This window comes from Otolemur garnettii, unplaced genomic scaffold (assembly GCF_000181295.1).
Source record: "Otolemur garnettii isolate 467f Iridium unplaced genomic scaffold, OtoGar3 scaffold00159, whole genome shotgun sequence".
NCBI classification, from domain to species: Eukaryota; Metazoa; Chordata; class Mammalia; order Primates; family Galagidae; genus Otolemur; species Otolemur garnettii.
The window spans coordinates 2,700,131-2,721,268 of NW_003852554.1; the positions used below are offsets into that span (position 1 = coordinate 2,700,131).

Below are 21,138 nucleotides of genomic sequence, written 5' to 3' on the forward strand. Positions count from 1 at the left end.
GTCACTGCTCCTATCACATTGTTTGTAAATTAATTGCAAACTGGATTTGTGTATGTTAATCTCCTCAATTAGTTTATAAACTTCAAGGGCATAGTATTTTTGATGTAAAAATTATCAATATATGAGATAGCAGGTGAATTTCTTAGCACCATTTCAGTCTCCCCTAAGACTGCTATTTTTTGTCTGTGACTTTGTGTAAGTTACTTTAACTTGCTGAGCCTCAATTTCATTCTCTCTAAAAGAGGATGACATTAATAACAATTTTATAACATTGCTTTGAGAATTAAATGAGTTTGTGCATGTAAAAATGTGATTATAACGTGAATATCTTTCTCATTACATATTGCCTCTAACTTAGTGCCAGAAACATGGAAGATGTCATTTTAATCAATGTGGGTGAGTATTACAGGGTATATATTGTTTGAAGGAAGGCACCTTGACTGTGGTAGAGAAAAGAGACCACAGGAAGTCTCTGGAGAAGGCAGACTCCCCAGAGACAGTCTGAATGGTAGCATGGGGAAACCAGTTCCTAAGAGCCCAGTTGGTGGGGGGGGGGCAGTTCTACATTGACCATGCTGTGCTATTTCACACAACAAAAGCAATGTGTCAAGGGCTCCAGCAAGAGTGAAGGATTCCACTTACTTCTGCACTGCTTCCTGAGGAATAGCTGAGACATGAAACAAACCTGGCACTGTCAGTAAACTGATTTTCAAGGCTTTCCATCTCCTCTACCTAGCTGGAATTTGTATATGAGTTTCACTATGTTGTCCTCGGTAGAGTGCTGTGGCATTACAGCTCACAGCAACCTCCAACTCCTGGGCTCAAGCGAGTCTCCTGCCTCCGCCTCCCAAGTAGCTGGGACCACAGGCGCCCGCCACAGCGCCCAGCTATTTTTTTTGGTTGCAGCCGTCATTGTTGTTTGGCGGGTCCGGGCTGGGGATTCGAACCTGCCACCTTAGGTGTACGTGGCTGGCACCTTAGCCGGTTGAGCTACAGGCGCCGAGCCGAGGGTTCACTTCTGTGGTTCATCTTGCAAGGGTACAAGTGAATCTTTCTATGAGTAGAATATGAATGTTTTGACATAATAACTAAGAAAGTTACATGAAGGCTATGTTAACCAGTTTGATGGAAGTGTCTTGGATTTTCTATGAAAACACCACACTGTACCCCCAAAGTGCATCAATGTACACAGTTACCATTCAATAAAAAAAACAAACAAACAAAAAACAAAACAAAACTGTATATTCCCTTCTTGTTCTCCTGCCCATTTGTGCATTCTTTCCAAAAATTGGGACTTTTTAAAAACACCACGGGACCCTGGACAAATTGTTGAAATGCGGGACTGTCCCGCCAAAAGCGGGACCTCTGGTCGCCCTAGCTTAAGCTATTGTCTTGCCTCAGCCTCTAAGTAGCTGGGACTACAGACATCTGCCACAAAGGCCGGCTATTTTTGTTGTTTTTGTGGTTGTTATTGTTTAGCAGGCTCGGGTCAGGTTTGAACCCTCCAGCCCTGGTGTATGTGGCCAGAGCCCTAACCACTGACCTACAGGCACCGAGCCATATTGACTGCATTTATACTTGTCAAATGCATTTTCATCCATCACCCTATTTGTGACCCTATTTGTATAATAGCATGAATGGCCTTTGTCTCAGTTTGTTGGAAAAGAAAACTGAAGAACAATGATTTTAATGATTTGCTTAAGATTATAAAGGTATAATAAAGTCAGTCTGAGAAGAGCACAGATTTTTGTTTCTATCTCCCTAGACTTAATGAAGTTCCTTCTTCCTCCTCAGTCCTAAGTGACTCTTTTCACACTGAAATTCCTACAAGTCTCACAGCTTTTACGTAACTATTATTAGGATTATAGAAAGCACATACAGAAGCCCATTTTGATGGTTGTGCGGACATGGCTTGTGAATTTTAAACTTCTTAAATGTAACGGATGTTTCTGATGGCTATTTTCATGTAACTTTCTATAGAAGATTCTTGTGGTGTCCACATCTTATCCCTGATTGCAGTGTAGGGGAATAAACGTTTCTATGCATGTTGCTAGCATCTTACTCCAAAGGTTTTAGTACCTACTTAGTGTCATGCACCATGCCGCACTATGGAGTATACTGAGACGAAGAGATGGACCTCTGGTTATCAGGGAGTTCACAGTCCAGTAAGAAGGAAATAGTGCATAAAACATTTTAAGTGTTGGAACAAAGGACACTTGCAAAGGACTGTGGAGGACAGAGCTGGTCAGAAGGGTAATATTCAGCTTGATCTCAGAAGATAATGGCGTGTCTCCACTGAAAGGTAGAAAAGAGTATCTTATGTTTCCTGAGAAATACATCAGCAAAAGATAAATCTTCTTTAGGGCTGGGGTTTGGTGTGGTTGCAGAGGGGCAAGGAACCAGAACTCATTGGGTCTCTATGTGTTTGGGTTGGGATGAGGACACAGTTGGTTCTCAATGCATTTCAGCTGGAGGCATAAGTTACCTCGATGAAGGCCAGGCAGGCTACAGGGAGAAGCACTGGGAAATCAAGAACCCTGTCCCAAATTCCCAGAGTACAGCACCAATCACAGAAAAGCCAGCTCAGCTAGGCTGTGTGGTTGGCACGAGGACCCTGGTGGGCAGCAAGAAAGTGCCATCCCAACAGACCTGGCCCAGAGGCCCCAGAGGCTGCTGAGCCTGCTCAGTTGCCAGGACGCAGTGGCCGGGTTGCAGAAGAGCAGCGCAACTGAGCGCCAGTGGGCGAGCGCCCAGCTTCGAGGCGGGCTGGCGCCGAGGGGGCGGGGTCTCGGACGCACGCTCCTCCTAGCCCGCCCCCCGCCCCCCGCCGCGCGCCGGCAGCCTCCACGCCGGCAGCCCGTTGCCCTGGCAACCGTTGGGCCGCGTCTTCCTGAGGGAGCTCCTGTCAGTCCGCTGATCCCAACGCCTGCTCCCTACTGCCCCAAGGTTTTCGCGTGGGATCAGAGACTGAGGGACAACAAAAATGGCGGAGCGGAGCCAGACGGTCCCTGAGGCAGGTCTGTGGGGGCGGCTGATCAGGGGAACGCTGAGGCGGGTTGGGGAGGAGGGTACTGTCCTGGGCCTGAGCGGACAGGGGACTGGAGTTTGGCCCTGCTCCTGACGAGGCTTCCCTGTGTGTTTGCGCGGCGTGGCTACGACCTCGGGGTCAAGGGTCAAGGGAGGTGTGTACTTCATCGGGTGGCGGGCAGAGACCTTCAAGTCCTGGCGGTTGAGAAAAGCATGCGGGAACGTGCACACTGAAGGAGCAGGGGCCCAGAAAGGGGCTGGAACTGAGGGAAGGCACAGAACCCTAATCCTGAGGGGCACCTGTGGTGGGAGGTGTTCCTAGGGATAGGCTGTGTCATGGAGAGGGTGTAGACAACCCCGTGGGAGCATGGGAGAAATTTCTACAGTGGCATAATTTGGAGTGGGTGGGAAGGGAGGAGAGGCAGTGATTCTGAAGAGGTAGGTGTGTGTGGAAGGTGTATGACTTTAATTGCCATGGAAGGGAGGTGAACACAGTATTTGTGTTTTGGGGAAGAGTAGTGTCCTCAGGGTCATCCGTGGTCTCAGAAAAAGTATACAAAGCCTTGTATAGGTCCTTTAAAAGACAAGAGGCTTGAGGGGCCACCCAGGACCACCCAGGACCACAGTCTTTTAGGAGCCTACCAAAGGAAGCTGCAGCCTGTGAGTATATATGGAATCAGAAATCTTGAAGGTCATTCAAAATCACAAAGGGATCTATGTCCACATCTCTGTGGGTAGAAGATCATTTTTAAAGGGCAGGGAGACTATTCCTGAGAGGACAGCTTGTGAATATGGCTGGGTTTTGAGAGAAAGTGACTTTAAGTGTCTTTCAGGGTCACAGAAAAAAATCAAGACTTTTTATAGCTTTGTGTGTGTGGGGGGGAATTTGTTCCTAAAAGAGGCTGAAGACTGAAGAACTGGAACTTCTGTACAAGGGATGACACTGGTGTGTGTGTAGAAAAGCAGTGGCTTTGGAGATATGTGTGGTGGTGGGTGGTGGTAGTGGTATACATAGTCTTGTATATGTGTCCTGATTAGATATTATGGTTTTGAGAGTGATCCACTTGAATTACTTCACCCCTGGAGTATGTGTATGTGTGTATTGTGTGTATGTGGTTATGTTACACAAATACTTTGCCCCCGGGACTGGAACTGGAAACTATGAAGCTAAGAGGCATGGTTCAAGGGATCATTATTTCTCAAGGCCTTTATTTTATCTCTTTTTTCTTCTACTGACTAGTTCCTCTACTAATTTCTAGTTTTAGCTCCCTCATAATTTGAATGTGATCATTCCTTTATCCAATCGATATTAAGTGCTAACTATATGCCAGGCACCAAATTAGGCACTGGAAGTTCCCTGTTCCTGATTTTCTTACTCTGTTCTTCTTTTCTCATAGTACCTTATTGTTTTTGAACATACTATTTAGTTTACTTATTTGTATTGTATATTGTCTGTCTCCTTCCACTACGATGCAAGCTCCACGTGGACTTTGTTTTGCTTATCAATCCTGCATTTCTAGAACTGGAAAGTGAGAAGAGGTAAGCTGAAACCAGATCTTCCTTGTTGGCTGTGATATGCATTTTGGTCAAAAATCCTAAGAATAATGAGAAGTCATTGGCTTCTTTTACGAGGGAACATGTCTTGCTTAGAATAGACTATAAAATAGCTCTGGCTACAGTGTTAAAAGCACAGAGGATACAAGAGTGGAGACCTGTTAGAAGGTAGAATGTAGATGAAGAGAAGGCATTGAGAAATATTTAGGAGTTAATATTTAATGGGACTTAGTGAAGTATGAGGATGAGGGAGAAGGAGGTATCAAAGACTTTCTAACTTGTGCAGCTGGATAGTTGGTGGTGACATTGCTGAGACAGGAAGCATTGGAAAAGGCCTAAGCTAGGTCTGAAAGGTCAGATCATGAATTTATGGAGTATGGATGTATGGAGTTTGAGGTACCATTAGACATTCAAATAAAAGGAGAGTTTGACAAAGCAGTTGAATTTACAAGAGAAGTCTGAACTGACATAGGGATAATTATTTTGGCACAGAAATAATTAGTGGAAGCCGGGGCATGGTGGCTTACACCTGTAGTCCTAGTACTCTAGGAGACTACAGGGGGTGGGGGTGGATTGCTTGGGCTCAGGAGTTTGATATCAGCCTGAGTAAGAGCAAGACCTGTCTCTATTAAAAATAGAAAAACTAACTATGTGTTTTAGTGGGTACTAGTAGTCCCAGCTACTCAGGAAGCTGATCCAAAAGGACTACATGAACTTAAGAGTTTGAGGTTGCTGTGAGCTATGATGCCAGTGAACTCTACTGAGGGCAACAGAGTGAGATTTTGCTCAAAACAAACAAACAAACAAAAAAAAAAAAAAAGAAAGGAAAAGAAAAAACTAAATAATTAACAAAGCTGTAGGTGTGGATGAAAATAGGGCTGGGATGAAGTGAGGAGTAGCTGCAATTTTCCAGTGCCTTCCAAAGAGACTAAAAAGATAGAGCTGGAGAGATTAGAGTACAACTAAAATAATGTTTCAAGATAAATGGAATACTCAACAGACTGAATGCTACTAGGTGATGTAAGATGAAAACTGAAAAGTTAGATAGTGAAAGCCAGACCATTTAATTTTTGAATCATTATTAACTGGCTCAGTCTTTGTTTCTTAATTCAGATTTCTAAGAGAGAGAATTTTATTGACATTCATCGTATTTTACCACTAGATCACAGTCCATTGTTAGGTTTGACTGCCTATTTATTTATTAAAAAAATTCATATTAATATGAAGGTACATAACAATTAGGTCACACTGTTTGTATTTGCAAGTTAAAGTCTGAGTTGTACTTCTGTCCTTCACCCAGGAAGTGTGCCATATACCTGTGTCTTGTACCTGTTAGGTGGGAACTTACTGAATCCCTTTGCTCCCTCCCTCCTTCTTGAATTTAATTGAGTTTTTCTCTCATGTGAGTACTTGGTTGTTAATCTACTAGTTTCAGTTTAGTACTGAGTACATGTAGTGCTTGTTTTTCCATTCTCGTGATATTTTACTTAGCAATGTGTTGTCCAAATACTCCAGGTTGTTACAAAAGATAAAAAACCTTAATCATTTTAATAGTATTCCACAATATACATATACCACAGTTTATTAATCCATTCACGAGTTGATGGGTACTTCGGTTGCTTCCACATCTTGGCAATTGTGAATTGAGCTGCCCTAAACATCCAAGTGCAAATATCCTTATGGTAAAATGACTTTTCTTTTCACTAGATAGCTAGTAATGGGATTGTAGAATCAAATGGAAGGTCCACTTTTAGTTCTTCGAGACCTCTCCATACTTATTTCCATATAGGTTGTACTAGTTTGCAATCTCACTGGTAGTGCATGAGTGTTGTCTTCTCTCTGCACCCATGCGAATATTTGTTGTTTTGGGACTTAGTGAGGTGGGCTATTGTCACTGGGGTTAGGTGATATCTCAAAGTGGTTTTGATTTGCATTTCTTTGATAATTAGAGACAATGAGCAGCTTTTCAGCTTTTTATGTATTTGTTGTCGTCTGTCCTCATGAGAAAATATTCTGTTCATATCTCTTGCCCAGCTTTTAATGGGGTTGTTTGCTCTTTTCTATGAGTTATTCATAGATTCTGGTTTTTAACACTTTGGGACTGACTGCCTTTGAATTAGATGAGCAGCTAGTTATTGATGGCTGGAGTCAGCTGGTATCAAATATGGCCATTTGGTGACTTCTCATCTCAGTAGCAATAGCTAACATTTATGAAGTGTTTATTTTGTACCAGGCATTGTACTAAGTGCTTTGGATAGTTTAATCAACTGCAGGCACATGAAAACTCTCTAAGTTATTATCTATATTTTATATGTACAGACACTTTGACATAGAGAAGTTGAGCAACTTGTTCAAGATCTACAGAGAATTAGTATAAGAATATAGTTTTTAAAGGCTATTTTATCATTGTCAAGAGTCATTATTTGCATTTCTGTTTGTATTACACCAGGCTGAAGAAATCATAGCCATGATGAAAATTCCTGGTTCTAAGTATATATTGTAACAAGATAAAATGGAAAGAACTGGAGCTCAGATCCTTATGTAAATCCTGTTTCCATGACTTATTAGATATAAACCTTAGGGTCAAGTTTTCTAATATTCAAGTTTTCTCGTCTATAAAATAGGTATGTATTTGCAGGATAGTTGTGAATATTAGAAATAATATACTTGAAGTACTCAATAAATGTTACTTCCTTAGTTTGAAGCTTATATATAAAAATTTTCAAATGTATTGCATATGCTTCACATATAAAAGCAAGATTTGAACAGATATTGATGACTATAAGACATTCTTTTTATATTCATTGATGTAACTGCTTTGCCATCAGAAGAAAGGCAGACACCAAGTTTTAGAGAATGGAGAACTGTTACATGGATGATGCATCATGGGACCTGTCCCTATGTGAGGTGGATTTTGAGGAATTTCTTGAAGGAGTAAGGGAGAGGTACTTTTTTCAAGTATATAGATAGCTCTGTAAGAAGGTCAGATTTGTAAAAGGAAGTTTATTTTAAATCTTGTGCTTCAAAATGAGGACATGAATGTCAAGAATCCTCTTTCTCCAAGCAATTTGACTATCAATAACAATAAAAAAGAAACTTTATAGTTAACTAAATGTAGGGGTATCAATCTCATGCTAGATTGTACCTGCTTCAATTTCTTAGCTTCTTCATTTTATAATAAAAAGCTATGGTTTGAATTACCCAGAAAAATAATTTTTTTATTGCCAAATTTGTTATTTTGGGGAAGGTCTGTATAGACCATTTTAGAATGGAGCAGTCTGTTAAAATGAACTGTACCCTGATCATTTTGCCTGTGAAATAAATGAATCTTTTTATAAAAGCAACTTTTTATGAATCTGAAATCTTCTATAGATAGAATGTTCAAATTTTTAAAACCCTTAGAAATGAGAATACTGTTTTATAACTTGTGTTAATAGTTGGGGAAAATAGTTAAGCTGTTTTGGTTTTAGTTTCTTTATTTTTTAACTGGGGAGTAGCAAAGGCTACTTTTCAGGTGATAATTAGAGATAAAGCATGGAGAGTGCACAATTTTTTATACCCCCAAAGAAATGGTAGCTCAAGTGTTATGTGCACATGTATTTGTTGAGTGTATGCTTTATCCCAAAGGTTCAGTAGTAAAATTTCTTAAAAAAAAAAAAAAAGAGGAAATCCAGCCAGATATGGTAGCTTATACCTGTAATTCTAGCACTCTGGGAGGCCAAGGCAAGAGGATTGCTTGAGCTCAGGAGTTCAAGACCAACCTGAGCAAGAGTGAGACTGTCTCTGCTACAAATAGAAAAACTAGCCTGCCTACATGTAGTCCCAACTACTTGAGCGGCTGAGGCAAGAGGATTGTTTGGCTTGAGAGTTTGAGGTTGCTGTGAGCTACGATGATGCCACAGCATTCTACTCAGGGCGACAGAGTGAAATTTAATCTCAAATAGTAATAATAATAAAATGGAGGAAATGCAAATCTATCCTTATTGGGAAGCTTGAGAATTAGAGCATATTTCAGAATTCAGATTTTTTTTTGTTATGGAAAGCCAATAGTGCTGATTGCATAATACCCTCAGTGGGGTATGAGACAATACCATGTAATCAAACATATTAACATCATATTTACACTAAGTGAATAAAAATCATAATAAGCTTTACATCAAGTTGGGTCAAATTTTGCTACCAATATTAGTTTTGGTGCCAAGGTTAGATATTTGGGGGCTTAGGGGTTTTGGAATTGTGGAAAAGGGAATGTGAACTTATTTATATAATTCTCCTTTTTAAAAGTATTTTTTTAATTTTCAAAAATTTTTTGGTCATTTTTATATGTTTTCTAATGTAAATGACTATAGCTTCTGTTAAAGATCCCAGAAAACACATTAGGGAGCTTGAGGGAGGGCAGAAAACTTAAGTGGTTGTTTCTTCTAAGGTTCTCTGATAATGTCTGTGTTTCTCAGATCTATGAATGTTGTATTTATTTGGCTTTGATTTCAGCATCTTGGCTCGGTGTCATTTTCAATGAGAAATACTAGAGATCTATACAGGTGTCCATAAAGTTCATGTGTGATTCTGTTTTAAATCGCACACAAACTTTATAGGCACCCTTACATGTTAAGAAAGTCAGAAGGATGTCAACATTTTGCTTACACAATCTTAAAAAAATCACAGCTTTGTCTTTGAGTCATCTCAGAGCAGCACAGTCTTATGTGAGCTGCAGAGTATTTTTATTAATTGTTAAATTTCAATAATGGAGTAGATGTTAATTTTAATATTGGTTTCAGGAAAAATTTAATTCTTAGATGAATTTGATGCTTCTGCTTATAAAAAATTATTGCAAAAGTGGAATATTCATCATAGTATTCATCACATGGGTATATGCTAATCTTTGCTTTTTATATTCCCCATTTATTTTATTTTTTTTATTCCCCATTTATTTAACGGGATCTATAGAAAGAAATTTTTCTTTGTCACATATATTTAAGAATTACTGATTTTGCATTTTTGAGTTTCTAAATAGGCTTTCAAAATAATGTACTTCACATGTCAACTGAAGGAAAACAAAATCAAAGAAACACAAAAGGACTCCTGAAATTTTATACAGCACTGGAAGTTTTTATATAAGATTGTAAATTCCTAAATAAAGATTTTCAACAATGTTATGGGAAAAAAATCTCTGAGATTTGGGGAAGGGAACAGGATAAACAACCTGCCAATAGTTATATTTTGTCTTTATTTCAGGAGTAATACGTGAATGTCTGTGTCATGCTCTGTGGAAGAAACCACTATGTGTCAACTGTGTTTTAACCTATATAGAATATCTTGTGTACCAAGCATTGTGCTAAACTCTGGGAATTCAGAGATGTATTACACAAAGTCCTTTCCTTTAGGAACTCCTATCCTAGTAGAGGAGAACTAAAGTTAGAAAATTACCATCCCCAGAATGTTGAGTGGTACACAAAACTCTGAAGCCAGAGAATGGCTCCCTGACAACTTGTGGGTGGTGGTAGTTGTAGTTCAGTAAGCCTTTTTGGAATAAAGGACACATGAATTGTAGTGAATGATAAGGAGTTAGCTCAGGGAAGTTGGTAGGCAAAAGGATAGGGACTATAGAGAAGGACTGAAGCTCAGATAACATATGCATTGGAAAGTTGTGGAGGTCAGAGAATCAGAATAAAATTCACAAAGTTGCCAAAATTGTTCATCTATTAACAAAGTTAAAGACTATATTCCTTTTACCCCCACTCAGGTTTTTAAGCATTTCTTGGGGTTATAGAGCCCTTTGATTATCCAATGAAAAATGAATTTTCTCCCATGGAAATGCATACTAAACACCCCCCACATTTGAAAATTATTTCAAGTTACGAAATTCTGAAGTTCAGGTTAAGAAATCCTCTATGTATTAATTATAAGGTTCTATTTAAGAAGCTAAAATCTTGGCTGGGCATGGTGACTCATGCCTGTAATCCTAGTGCTTTGGGAGGCTGAGGTGGGTGGTTTGCTTGAGCTCAGGAGTTTGAGACCAGCCTGAGCAAGAGTGAGACTTCATCTCTACTAAAAATATAAAAATTAGTTAGGTTTTGTGGCTGGCACTTTGTAGTTCCAGCTACTGAGGAGGCTGAGGCAAGAGGATAGCCTGACCCCAAGAGTTTGAGGTTGCTGTGAGTTGTGATGAAGCCACTGCACTCTATCCAGGGTGACAGAGTGAGACTCTGTCTCAAAAAGACAAAAAAAAAAAAAAAAAAAAAAAAAGAAAAGAAAAGAAAAGAAAAGAAAACAACAACAACAACAAACAGAAGCTGAAATCTTGAAAGTAAGAATACTTTGGTAGAAATGGTTAAACTGATGACATCTGTGTTAGAGTAGCTCCAAAGTAAATTATGGATGGCCTCTCAATTATTTAGTTTATCAGTTTATCTTATTGTAGGAGCCAAGGAAAAGCTTCCCCTTTGTCCTCTGAAGGTTTGCTAAAAAAAAAATCAACTGACAAAAGGCAGATTAGTTATAGAAAGGTACATTGATTTATTAACATGTATGTGGGGGTGACAGGAGGGAGAACTACAAAGTGATTACACCTGAACTCTCTTAATGGCATATAGAAGCTTCTATAACTTCTTGAGGTTATAGAAGAATGGGGGAAGAAGCATGGCTAAAAATAGGTTATGATGGTAAATCAGGGTATAGTGGCAAGACAAGTTACGGAAAAGGAGGAAGAGGTGGCCTGGCTGGAAAGGTGGTGGTGTTATCTAAGTGAAACCTCACAGGTAGCAACCCTCAGAGGACAGAGATGGTAAATGTTTCTATAGACTTTTAAATATGTTAGACTCTTAGTTTATTTTTCTTAGATCAGGCAAGGGAAGACCCTCAGAGAAATCCAGAGTGCATCCATGCAGATGTTCTCTATAGATGCAAATCTCTCTGACAAAAGTCAGTTTTCTGGGCTACTCTTTGCTGGCTCGCTGCACAGCCATCTCAAAATAAATCAAAACGTATATTTTGATATAAAATATTTTTATTTACTTCAGTATCCACTTTGAAATTTTAAACAATTTCAGATATTAAAAGCCAAGTTTATAAATTTAGAGACATTTGGGTTAAAGATTGTTAGACAGAGGCAAAAGAGTGGAAAATAACAAATTAGGATAAGCAGAAAAGAGCAAATTTAAATATATCATCCCATATCTTTTTGAATCAGTCTCTCAGTCTTGAGAATAGATTAGTTTGGTTAAACAGTTGTGTCCTGTTTCAGGAGGTGGCATTGCAGATGGGCTAGGCCTATATATATTATGAAGGCAAATGGATATTTAGTAAGAGACACTTTTATGGAAACAGAAGAAAAACAAAGGTTAATATCTCAAGTTGTCTATACGCTAGTTTTTCTACATTTTCTGAAGTATCTTCAGATTGCAGTGGCATCTGACAGATTTTTCTGGATAGTAGTTTGAGACAGGTAGTTAAGCAAACTTTTAGAGTGGTCCACACATTAGCAGGCATGAAGGCTGTTCATACATTTCTGTGGTGATGTCTCCCAACGTTTATATCAAGTTGTCTAGCTTTAGTTTGCAAGAGCTTCAATAAAAACACAGTTTTAATTTCTAGTGATTCCAACTGAGAAAAATGGGAGAAAAATTTGAAAATGTTAGTTTTGAGACTTGTAGCCAGGAAAGAATTTTAGGATTCAGTCCAAATTGTAGGCATAAACAACAAAAAACTCAAAAAACAATAGGCAAAGCTATAATCTAATAACAGCTGTTTTATGGTTTTCTTCTGAAATATGACTTTTTTCTCCAGTTTCCCATTTCTATCAAGGAAAAATTTAGTGCATATTATACTTGGCCTGTTTATTTGCATAAAGTGCAGCAAGAATAGTGATTGACCACATAGGCTTTCTTTAAGATGGCTTTGCTGGAACTTTTTCATAAGGAATTTAGAATTAGACTTTTGAAAGCCAACAATTTACCATCAGACTGTGAATACCTGTATGATTCTGGTGACTTCTCTTCTAGAGGTTTCCAAAATATCCTGAAGTTCCTGGGCCAGTCAGAAAATTCTTTAATTACTAAAAGGTCCACAATCCTGTAAGGGAACCTTATAAGGGAACTGACAGGGATGTCCAACCTTTTGGCTTCTCTGTGCCACACTAGAAAAAGAAGAGTTGTTTTGGGCCAGACATTAAATACACAAACAATAATGAAAGCTGATGAGCAGAAAAAAAAAAAAAGGGTTCGTGTATAATTTTCATGATATCTATCACCACAGATAAGCAAAAATGTTCTCATATAATCCACATGTGGCCTGCAGGCTGGGGTTGGACATATCTTTTCAATGGCCTTTTTATTGCTTCTATAAAGTCAATGTTAATTCCTTAAAATAGTCTGATCACATCTAAAAATATGGCATTTTAGTCAAAGCCTTCATAAAATCACCAGTATATCCAACTGTGTTCTGTTACAAAAGATAACAGATTCTTATTGAATTTATGCAAATAACTAAATTGCTGTAAATTAAGAATACCCACAGTTTCCAAATTTTGGACAAATCAGGTAAAGATAAAGGTAAATGTTTTAATTCTGTTCAAAAAGTATATTTTACCTAATTTTTGCAAGCTGTAAACAGCCCCCCAAAAGGTTTTCTTGACCCTGGAAAATAAAACATAAAATAATTAGTGATATTTTAAAGAAAAAGTTATAAAAAGTCAACTCAGTCCTTTTAATAGTACAGTCTCATGTAATCTACTTTTGTTTTGCCTAATACTAGGTTAGCAATCTTCATGTACTCATCAGTTTTGTTTTCAGTAGAGTTCAAGAAGTGTTTACTTAGTCGAATGGTACAATCTCTAAAGTTATTAGAAACTTATACTCAGGAGTACTTTTCAGTGTCCTTTTCATGAATTTCCTTGAAGAGAAGCAAATTTTGGACTATAATCAATTATAAACCATTTTTTTGAGAGGAATTAAAATAACTTAATAATTGTCTGTGGATGGCAAAAGACTTAAAATATCCATGATTAAAGACACAGTTGACAAGGAAATTTGGTTATTTCTATAGCATATAACAATTTAACACAATAATTACAAATATAATTATGACTGATAATATCATATGAAAACATATCAGGGCTCGGCGCCTATGGCTTAAGTGGCTAAGGCACCAGCCACATACACCTAAGGTGGCGGGTTCGAATCCAGCCCAGGTCACCAAACAACAATGATGGCTGCAACTGAAAAAAAATAGCCAGGCATTGTTGCAGGTGCCTGTGGTCCCAGCAACTTGGGAGGTGGAGGCAGGAGACTCTTGAGCCCAGGCGTTGGAGGTTGCTGTGAGCTGTGATGCCACAGCACTCTACCCAGGGGGACAGCTTGAGGCTCTGTCTCAAAAAAAAAAAAAAAAAGACATATCAGAATTTTAAGAATCTCATACAATTTTAGAACAATTACTAATACATTTATACAAATATACCTCAAAGAAATTTAAACATCATTTCTTATTTCACAGTGCTTCCTACATGATTTTTACATACCAAATGAAAAATCTAATTTTAGAATTTGAAATTTGATTTTGGGAATTATATCAAGTATTAGAGGTTTAAAACACTTGATATTATTAAAATAAGAAGAATCCTCAAAGAGCTAAATGTTGACCTTCCTTACTAGATATTTACTCATAAGAGAAAATATCATTTCATCACAAGGATATTTGCACTAGAATTTTTTTTTGGAGCTCAGTTCATAATTGCCAAGACATAAGAGCAACTGAAGTGCCCATTAAGACATGAATGGATTAATAAGCTGTGGTATATGTATACCATGGGATACTATTCAGCCATAAAAAAGTGATAGACCATAAATCTTTCGTATTTACCTGGATGGAGTTGAAACATATTCTTAGTAAAGTGTCACAAGAATGGAAGTACAAGTATTCAATGTACTCAAGACTAATATGAAAACTACTACATGCCCACAAGAGAGAAAAACACAAATATATTCAAGTGGGGGGAGGGGGCAAGAGGGATAGAGGAAAAGGGAGGAGGCTGGGAGAATGGTAAGCTATTGCTTAATGGGCATGATATAAGGGTATACAGCACACTTCTTGGATGAAGGGCTAGACTAGCTTGAACTTTATCTTAGAAATGCAAACAATATAACCTATTCATTGGTATTCTTATACTAATATGAAATAGAAATATGTACATATATTGGGCGGTGCCTGTGGCTCAGTGAGTTGGGTTCCAGCCCCATATACTGAGGGTGGAGGGTTCAAACCTGGCCCCAGCCAAACTGCAACAACAACAACAAAATAGCCAGGCATTGTGGCGGGTGCCTGTAGTCCCAGCTACTTGGGAGGCTGAGGCAAGAGAATTGCCTAAGCCCAAGAGTTGACAGTTGCTCTTTTAATGTTTAATGGACGTTAAAGTCGCCATGGCACTTTACTGAGGGTGACAAAATGAAACTCTGTCTCTAAAAAAAAAATGTACGTATATTAAAAAAATCAAAAGAAGAGGAAAAATCATTTGAAATAAAAATGTACCTTTAAGAACTTAAGGAAATTGTCATTGACATATATAACAGTACCCCTTCTGTTTCTGTTTTTACTTCCTTGGAGCATACTATGACTCAGGTGTGCAAGACTGAGTATGACAAGGCTAATGAAAATAACTTAGAATATAGTTGCAGTAATGTTTACGGTTATACAGTGATTATTATAAATTATATCATGTAGTTTTCAGCTATCCTGGCAAATAAGTAGGACTGATAATACCAATATATTACTAAGAGGAAAAAATATTGAAATATTTTCTGTAGTCACTCATGTTTCAAGGCCATACATTCAGAAGTTGAGTCAATTTAGCAGTGAATGTTTTCATGGCACTTGGACTATGTTGCTAACACTTTTGTTAGAGTTATTGTATATAACCTTCAAAATATATATAAATTTGGGTTTCTACATAAATAATAGGTCTGTGAATCTACTGATTAAAGAAAACCACAAAAGTTTGCTGGAAAAAAGGCTAATAAAGATAGCATGAGACAAACTTTCCTTTTTTTTTTCTTGCAGATTACTCAAAAGGTAAAAATATCTTTATTATTAATACTACATGAGAATATTGTTCAAAAGAGAAAACCAAATTCTATTTTTGTATCAGTGTATTATTATTGCTAAAACTAATTTTAATAAAATCTTATGTATAGATTCATCCAATCTCAATCAATTTTGACCATATAGATAAGATTTCCAAAAAGTTTTTATATTATAATTTTAAATTTTCCTCCCCAATTTTGATACATAATTAGTTTTATCTATCATTCTTTTTTCTTTAAATTTAAAATAACCTTTAAATATCCTCTAAACTAGTAAGCTAGAGTTACTTTTCCTTTAACAAAACTATATTTTCATGTATCTTTTTTTCAAAAGCCACATTTTACTTGTCAGTTTTGTATGTAAAATTTTTTTGTATTCTATTTAAAAATGATTACGTATATTAATTATAACGTAAATTCCCCCAAATCCTAGGTTTTAGTGAAAAACCTAGGAATAAGCAGTTTTAACTGTGAGTGACATGCTACTGTTGCTCAACAGGTTCATTGCCCACTGCTTAAGAGAGGAAGCCTGTACACTGAGATAACAGGTGTTATGGCAGAGAAAGAGTTTAATTCTGTGGAGCACTAATTTCTCAAATCTGCCTCCCCAAAAATTTGAGATAAAGAGTTTTCAAAGACAGTTGGCAGGCAGAAGTCTCAGCCATTGGAATTGGCAATTGGCTGGGTTTGGGTGGAAACCATAGGGATGTAGAAGTTACCTTCTTTTCTGACTGGCTTGTTGTGTGTGTGTGGGGAGGGGGCAAAAGACCACTTGAGTGAGTTCCTTGTTATTGGTTCTGGGTCTGGGTGGGTCAGCTGTTGTAGTGGAATTCATGGCCTGGAAGATATCTCAAAAATTAGCCCTAGGTTCCACCAGGGTGATGTTGTCTACAGAGATAGTTAAGAACCTTTATGAACACATCTATGTGACTCCAGAATAACAATTATAGAGGCAGAAAACAATGAGAAAGTGACTATTATTATCAAACAAATGAAGAGATAGTGACTGATTATTATCATGATTTTTAACTAAGCTGGTGGCTTCTCAGAGTTTTTAGGCCTGTACCTCCTTCTTACCTTGCACTTTTCTTTTTTAATTTTTTTGTAGATTACTCAAAAGGTAAAAATATTTTTATTATTTTTTATTAATACTACATGAGAATATTGTTCAAAAGAGAAGACCAAATTCTATTGTTGATCTATAAAGGGCAGTTTTGATACTAAGAGAGCTTATGAATACACAGTGTATGATTTTTAGAAAAGTATGCTTTTAAGTGGAACGATTTTTCAGTGTGGAATAACTAAATAACTTTTGTCTCTCTAAAATAAGAAGCCAAAAGTATATGCGTTTTATCTTATATTTAGTAATTAAAGCCTTAGCATTATATTTTATTTGAAAATGATTTAAATATTCAGTATATATCCATAATTTAATTTAATTGAGCAGAATACTAAGGGTATAATTACAAAAAAGATTTGAGAAACCTTTTAAACCTTTAGGTTTACATATAATAGACATAATTGTTAATTTATAAGTATATGTATAAACTTTTATACCGTTTATATCTATTTCACTTATCATTTTTTAACAATTATGTCTGGAAAATTCATGAGACATTAGACAAATCTAGCAATTATTTCAAGTTATATTTTTCCTTAACTATTTTTAGTCAAGCATCATATAAGCAAGAACTTTTAAGGTAAATACACACATATTTTATTGTTAACTCAGAAGACATAGTTATTTTTGTTAAACCTACAATATGATACTAGTCTTACTTATAAAAAATTAAAGTCACATGAACTTAAAAGAATTTGAACTAGCTATTTATTTTATGAAGGCTCATTTATTTCAGGGTCAGTTTAGTACATAGACATATGTAAAGAGACTTGTATAGATAAAAATACAGACAAACAGAAGTAAAGACTTTATATCTTTGATTTTAAAATTTTAACTATGAAACAGGTAATAGTCACTAGTTTAAAAGTATAGCTGGATTCAAACTGTGCCTATGTTAAAAAAAAAGTTTAAAGTTTATTTTTCCTACATGGCTGAGGCACCACGTTGTTGATTTCTAGAGATAACAGTGTAGTACATTTACATCTCCAAGCACAGAAAGATTAAAAAGTGGATGCCAAAAATGAAAAGTGATAGGCATTTACTACAGGATTTTATAAGGAAATATACTAGTGTGTCTGGAGAAAATTTAGAAACCTTTTTAAATAACTAGCCTAATGCCAGAAGGTCTTATTTTGTAGACCAGTCTAGTTAGACAGGTGGCCTTTAGCATCTGTTTTTCAACTGGACTACTGAGCTCAAAGCAGAGGCCAGTAATCAATAAGGCCAACAAAGCATTTTCAGTTTTGGGGGACTAATACATAAATACATGAAAAGCAGGCACAGTTGAGTATTAGGAAACAGAGTATTAGATCTTTAAAAATCAAGTATCTCACCTTTAAACTGAATCTAGAGACATTAAAAAGAGGTTAATGCCATGAGAATGGGCCCTGCAATGCTTCCACAATGTATCATAGTACAAAGATATTCCCTGGAGGCTAGTGGGTGATCTCTGTGATGAGTCCATCCTCCATAGGAGTCTTTTATCTCTCATAGGCTCCACAGTGTTCAAAGCCAGCCTTTAAAGAATCTAAATATGCAAAAAAAAAAAAAAAAGTGAGTAGCCCCCTGCAGTTGTCATCATTCATTGCAATTGCTGTCAGCCATCTTTAAACATGCAGCTCTCAACAGTGAATTGTCAGTCATCACACACACATAGGCTAAGATTTTTTTATAGTACAAAATACTCTCTAGTACTCCCCGAAACTAAAGCAATAAAGGAAATCCATGTAAAGATAGCAGAAGTTTAGAACCAAGAGAAACCACTCTCTGACTCTTCAGATTCTACAGGAAGACAGAAGACCCCCAATAGGAGTTGAGTGTATTTTTCTGTATTAAGGGATCTGAGTTAATAGAAATCCCCTTTAGATTCTTTAATGTGGTGTTGAAGATGGCAAAAAGAAAGGAGGATTATAGAGGATTAGAAGTAAACAGGAAAACAGTTTTTTTTTTGAGACAATTAGACTTGAAGCTTAAATATCAGCTATTAATAAATCTGTCTTCTGACCACAGACTTGTTTAGAAAGAATTCTTTATTTATTATTTTTTATTTTTTAAATTTTAGAATATTGCAGGAATACAAATATTTTTGTTACATAAATTGCTTTTGTACAGTTTGAGCCAAAGTCATAAGTGTGCCCCTCACCTGGTTAGTGTGCATTGTACTTGTGTTATGCCCGAAATTCCCCCAAGACTCCCCAACAGACAGTCTGAGACACACTCTGATGTAAAAAGCATGAGTTGAATTTTATTCAGACCCAGGCCAAGCCCATGCAAGCCCATGCAAGCCGAGGACGAGCCCCAAACTTGGGGTAGAGCAAGTTTTTATGGGGTACAGAAAGCAAAAAGGGTAGGGTCCGTTATGAGTACACTCTTGATTGGTGGTTGGTGATTTCATTAGTAAAGGAGGATTTGCATTGGTGGTTGATGATTTCACTAGTAAAGGAGAATTTGGATTGGTACAGGTGAGGGGTGGGGGGTTTCTTAACCGGGGCTAGAGGTGGTATAACCTAATTAGGTAGTTGAAGGAGAATACCTGAATTTCAAGGAAGTAGAAACCTATTGCCTATTATGGGAGCTGTTCAAGGGAACAAATACTTATTGCCTATTATGGCAGCTGTCTGCCTTAGGTGACTCAATTCAACGGCTTAATGGCTATGCTACCAGGAGTGGGGGAGGCAGCAGGGAGTGGCCCTGCGGTTTAACAGAGCTTATGTAGTAGACAACAAAATGGCATTGGTCTGGCCCTTACACTTGTTGGGTGTGAATTTACTCCTCCTGCTCCCTCCCACCTACTTGCTTTCCATTGAGTTTTACTACCAAATGTGCACATGGGTGTTGATTGATTAGTTCCAATTTAATAGTGAGTATGTGTGGTGTTTGTTTTTCCATTCTTGTGATATTTCACTTAGAAGAATGGTCTCCAGTTCCATTCAGATTGTTACAAAAGGTATTAGTTCACTTTTTTTTCTTATTGTTGAGTAGTACTCCATGGTATACATATACCACAATTTCTTAATCTACTCATGTACTAATGGGCATGTGGGTTGATTCCACATCTTTGTAATTGTGAATTATGCTGCCATAAACATTCAAGGGCATGTGTCTTTTTGATAAAATATTTTTTTTCCTTTGAGTAAATACCTAATAGTGGGATTGCTGGATCAAATGGTAGGTGTACTTTTAGTTCTTTGAGGTATCTTTATATGACATTCATAGAGGTTGTACTAGTTTGCAGTCTTACTAACAGTATATAAGAGTTACTTTCTCTCCTCATCCATGCCAGCATCTGCTATTTTGGGAATTTTTGATAAAAGCTATTCTTACTGGAATTGCATGATACTTCACTGTGGTTTTGATTTGCATTTTCCTGATGATTAGAGATGTTGAGCATTTTTCCTATGCTGTCTTCCTTTTAAAAGTTCATGTTCATGTGTTTTGCCCATGTTTTTATGGGGTTAAGTTTTTTTTCCTGTGAATTTTCTTGAGTTCTATATAGATTCTGGTTATCAGCCCTTTACTGGATGTATAACATGCAGATATTTTCTCCTGTTCTGTTGATTGTCTATTTGCTATATTTGATTTTGTCCTTGGCATTGCAGAAGCCTTTTAATTTAATCAGGTCCCATTTGTTAATTTTGGTTGTTGTGATTGCTTTTAGGGTCTTCTTTATAAATTCTTTGTCTTGGCTGATGTCTATAAGCATTTTTCCAACAGTATTTTCTAGAATTGTTACAGTTTTGTGCCTTAGGTTTAAGTCTGTTATGCATTGAGAATTAATATTAATGAGTGGTGAGAGGTGTGGGTCCTGTTTCAAACTTCTACATGTGGCTATCCACTTTTCCCAGCACCATTTATTGGATGAGGATTCTTTCCCTCAGTGTATGTTATTGTTTGCTTTGTCAAATAATGGATGGCAATATGAGGATGGTTTTTCTGTTTTGATTCATTGGTCTATCTCTGTTCTTATGGAGTACCATGTTGTTTTGGTTACTATAGGCAACAGAAACATTCATTTCTACACAAAATCATGGAAATTAAAGTATAGCAGGAACCAACTCAGACAAAAAGACTCCCAGGCACCAGTTGGAAGAGGAAGTGGCTTTGTTCACTGGCCAGGAGACTTGGTGGACTAGCGTTCCCAAAACCAAGACCCCCCCCTCCCCCGCCAACTCAATTTCTGGCCTTCCTTTTATATATTTTAGGGCTTGAGTGCATGTGAAAGTCTCATGATTCAGGGACAGTCAGGCCAGCTCTTGCCTTTGGCCACTTGTCCTCAAAGACAACAGAAGGTCAGGGAAGTTATATAGTTACTACATAGGTTCAATATGCATCCTCTGAAAGGGATATAGATAACAAGAACATCTG

The 21,138-nt window shown here is 37.3% G+C and overlaps 1 protein-coding gene across 2 annotated transcripts in view; it reads left to right on the top strand.

Moving 5' to 3' along the window:
• Positions 1-2,826: 2,826 nt before the first annotated feature.
• AGBL4 (ATP/GTP binding protein like 4) overlaps positions 2,827-21,138 on the top strand; it is a 1,282,996-nt gene continuing 1,264,684 nt past the window's right edge. For both annotated transcript variants that reach the window (XM_012811470.2, XM_023519146.1), the window contains exon 1: positions 2,827-3,017. In XM_012811470.2, coding sequence (XP_012666924.1) covers positions 2,984-3,017 — 34 coding nt within the window. In that variant the 5' untranslated portion in view covers positions 2,827-2,983. The remainder of the gene's footprint in view (positions 3,018-21,138) is intronic.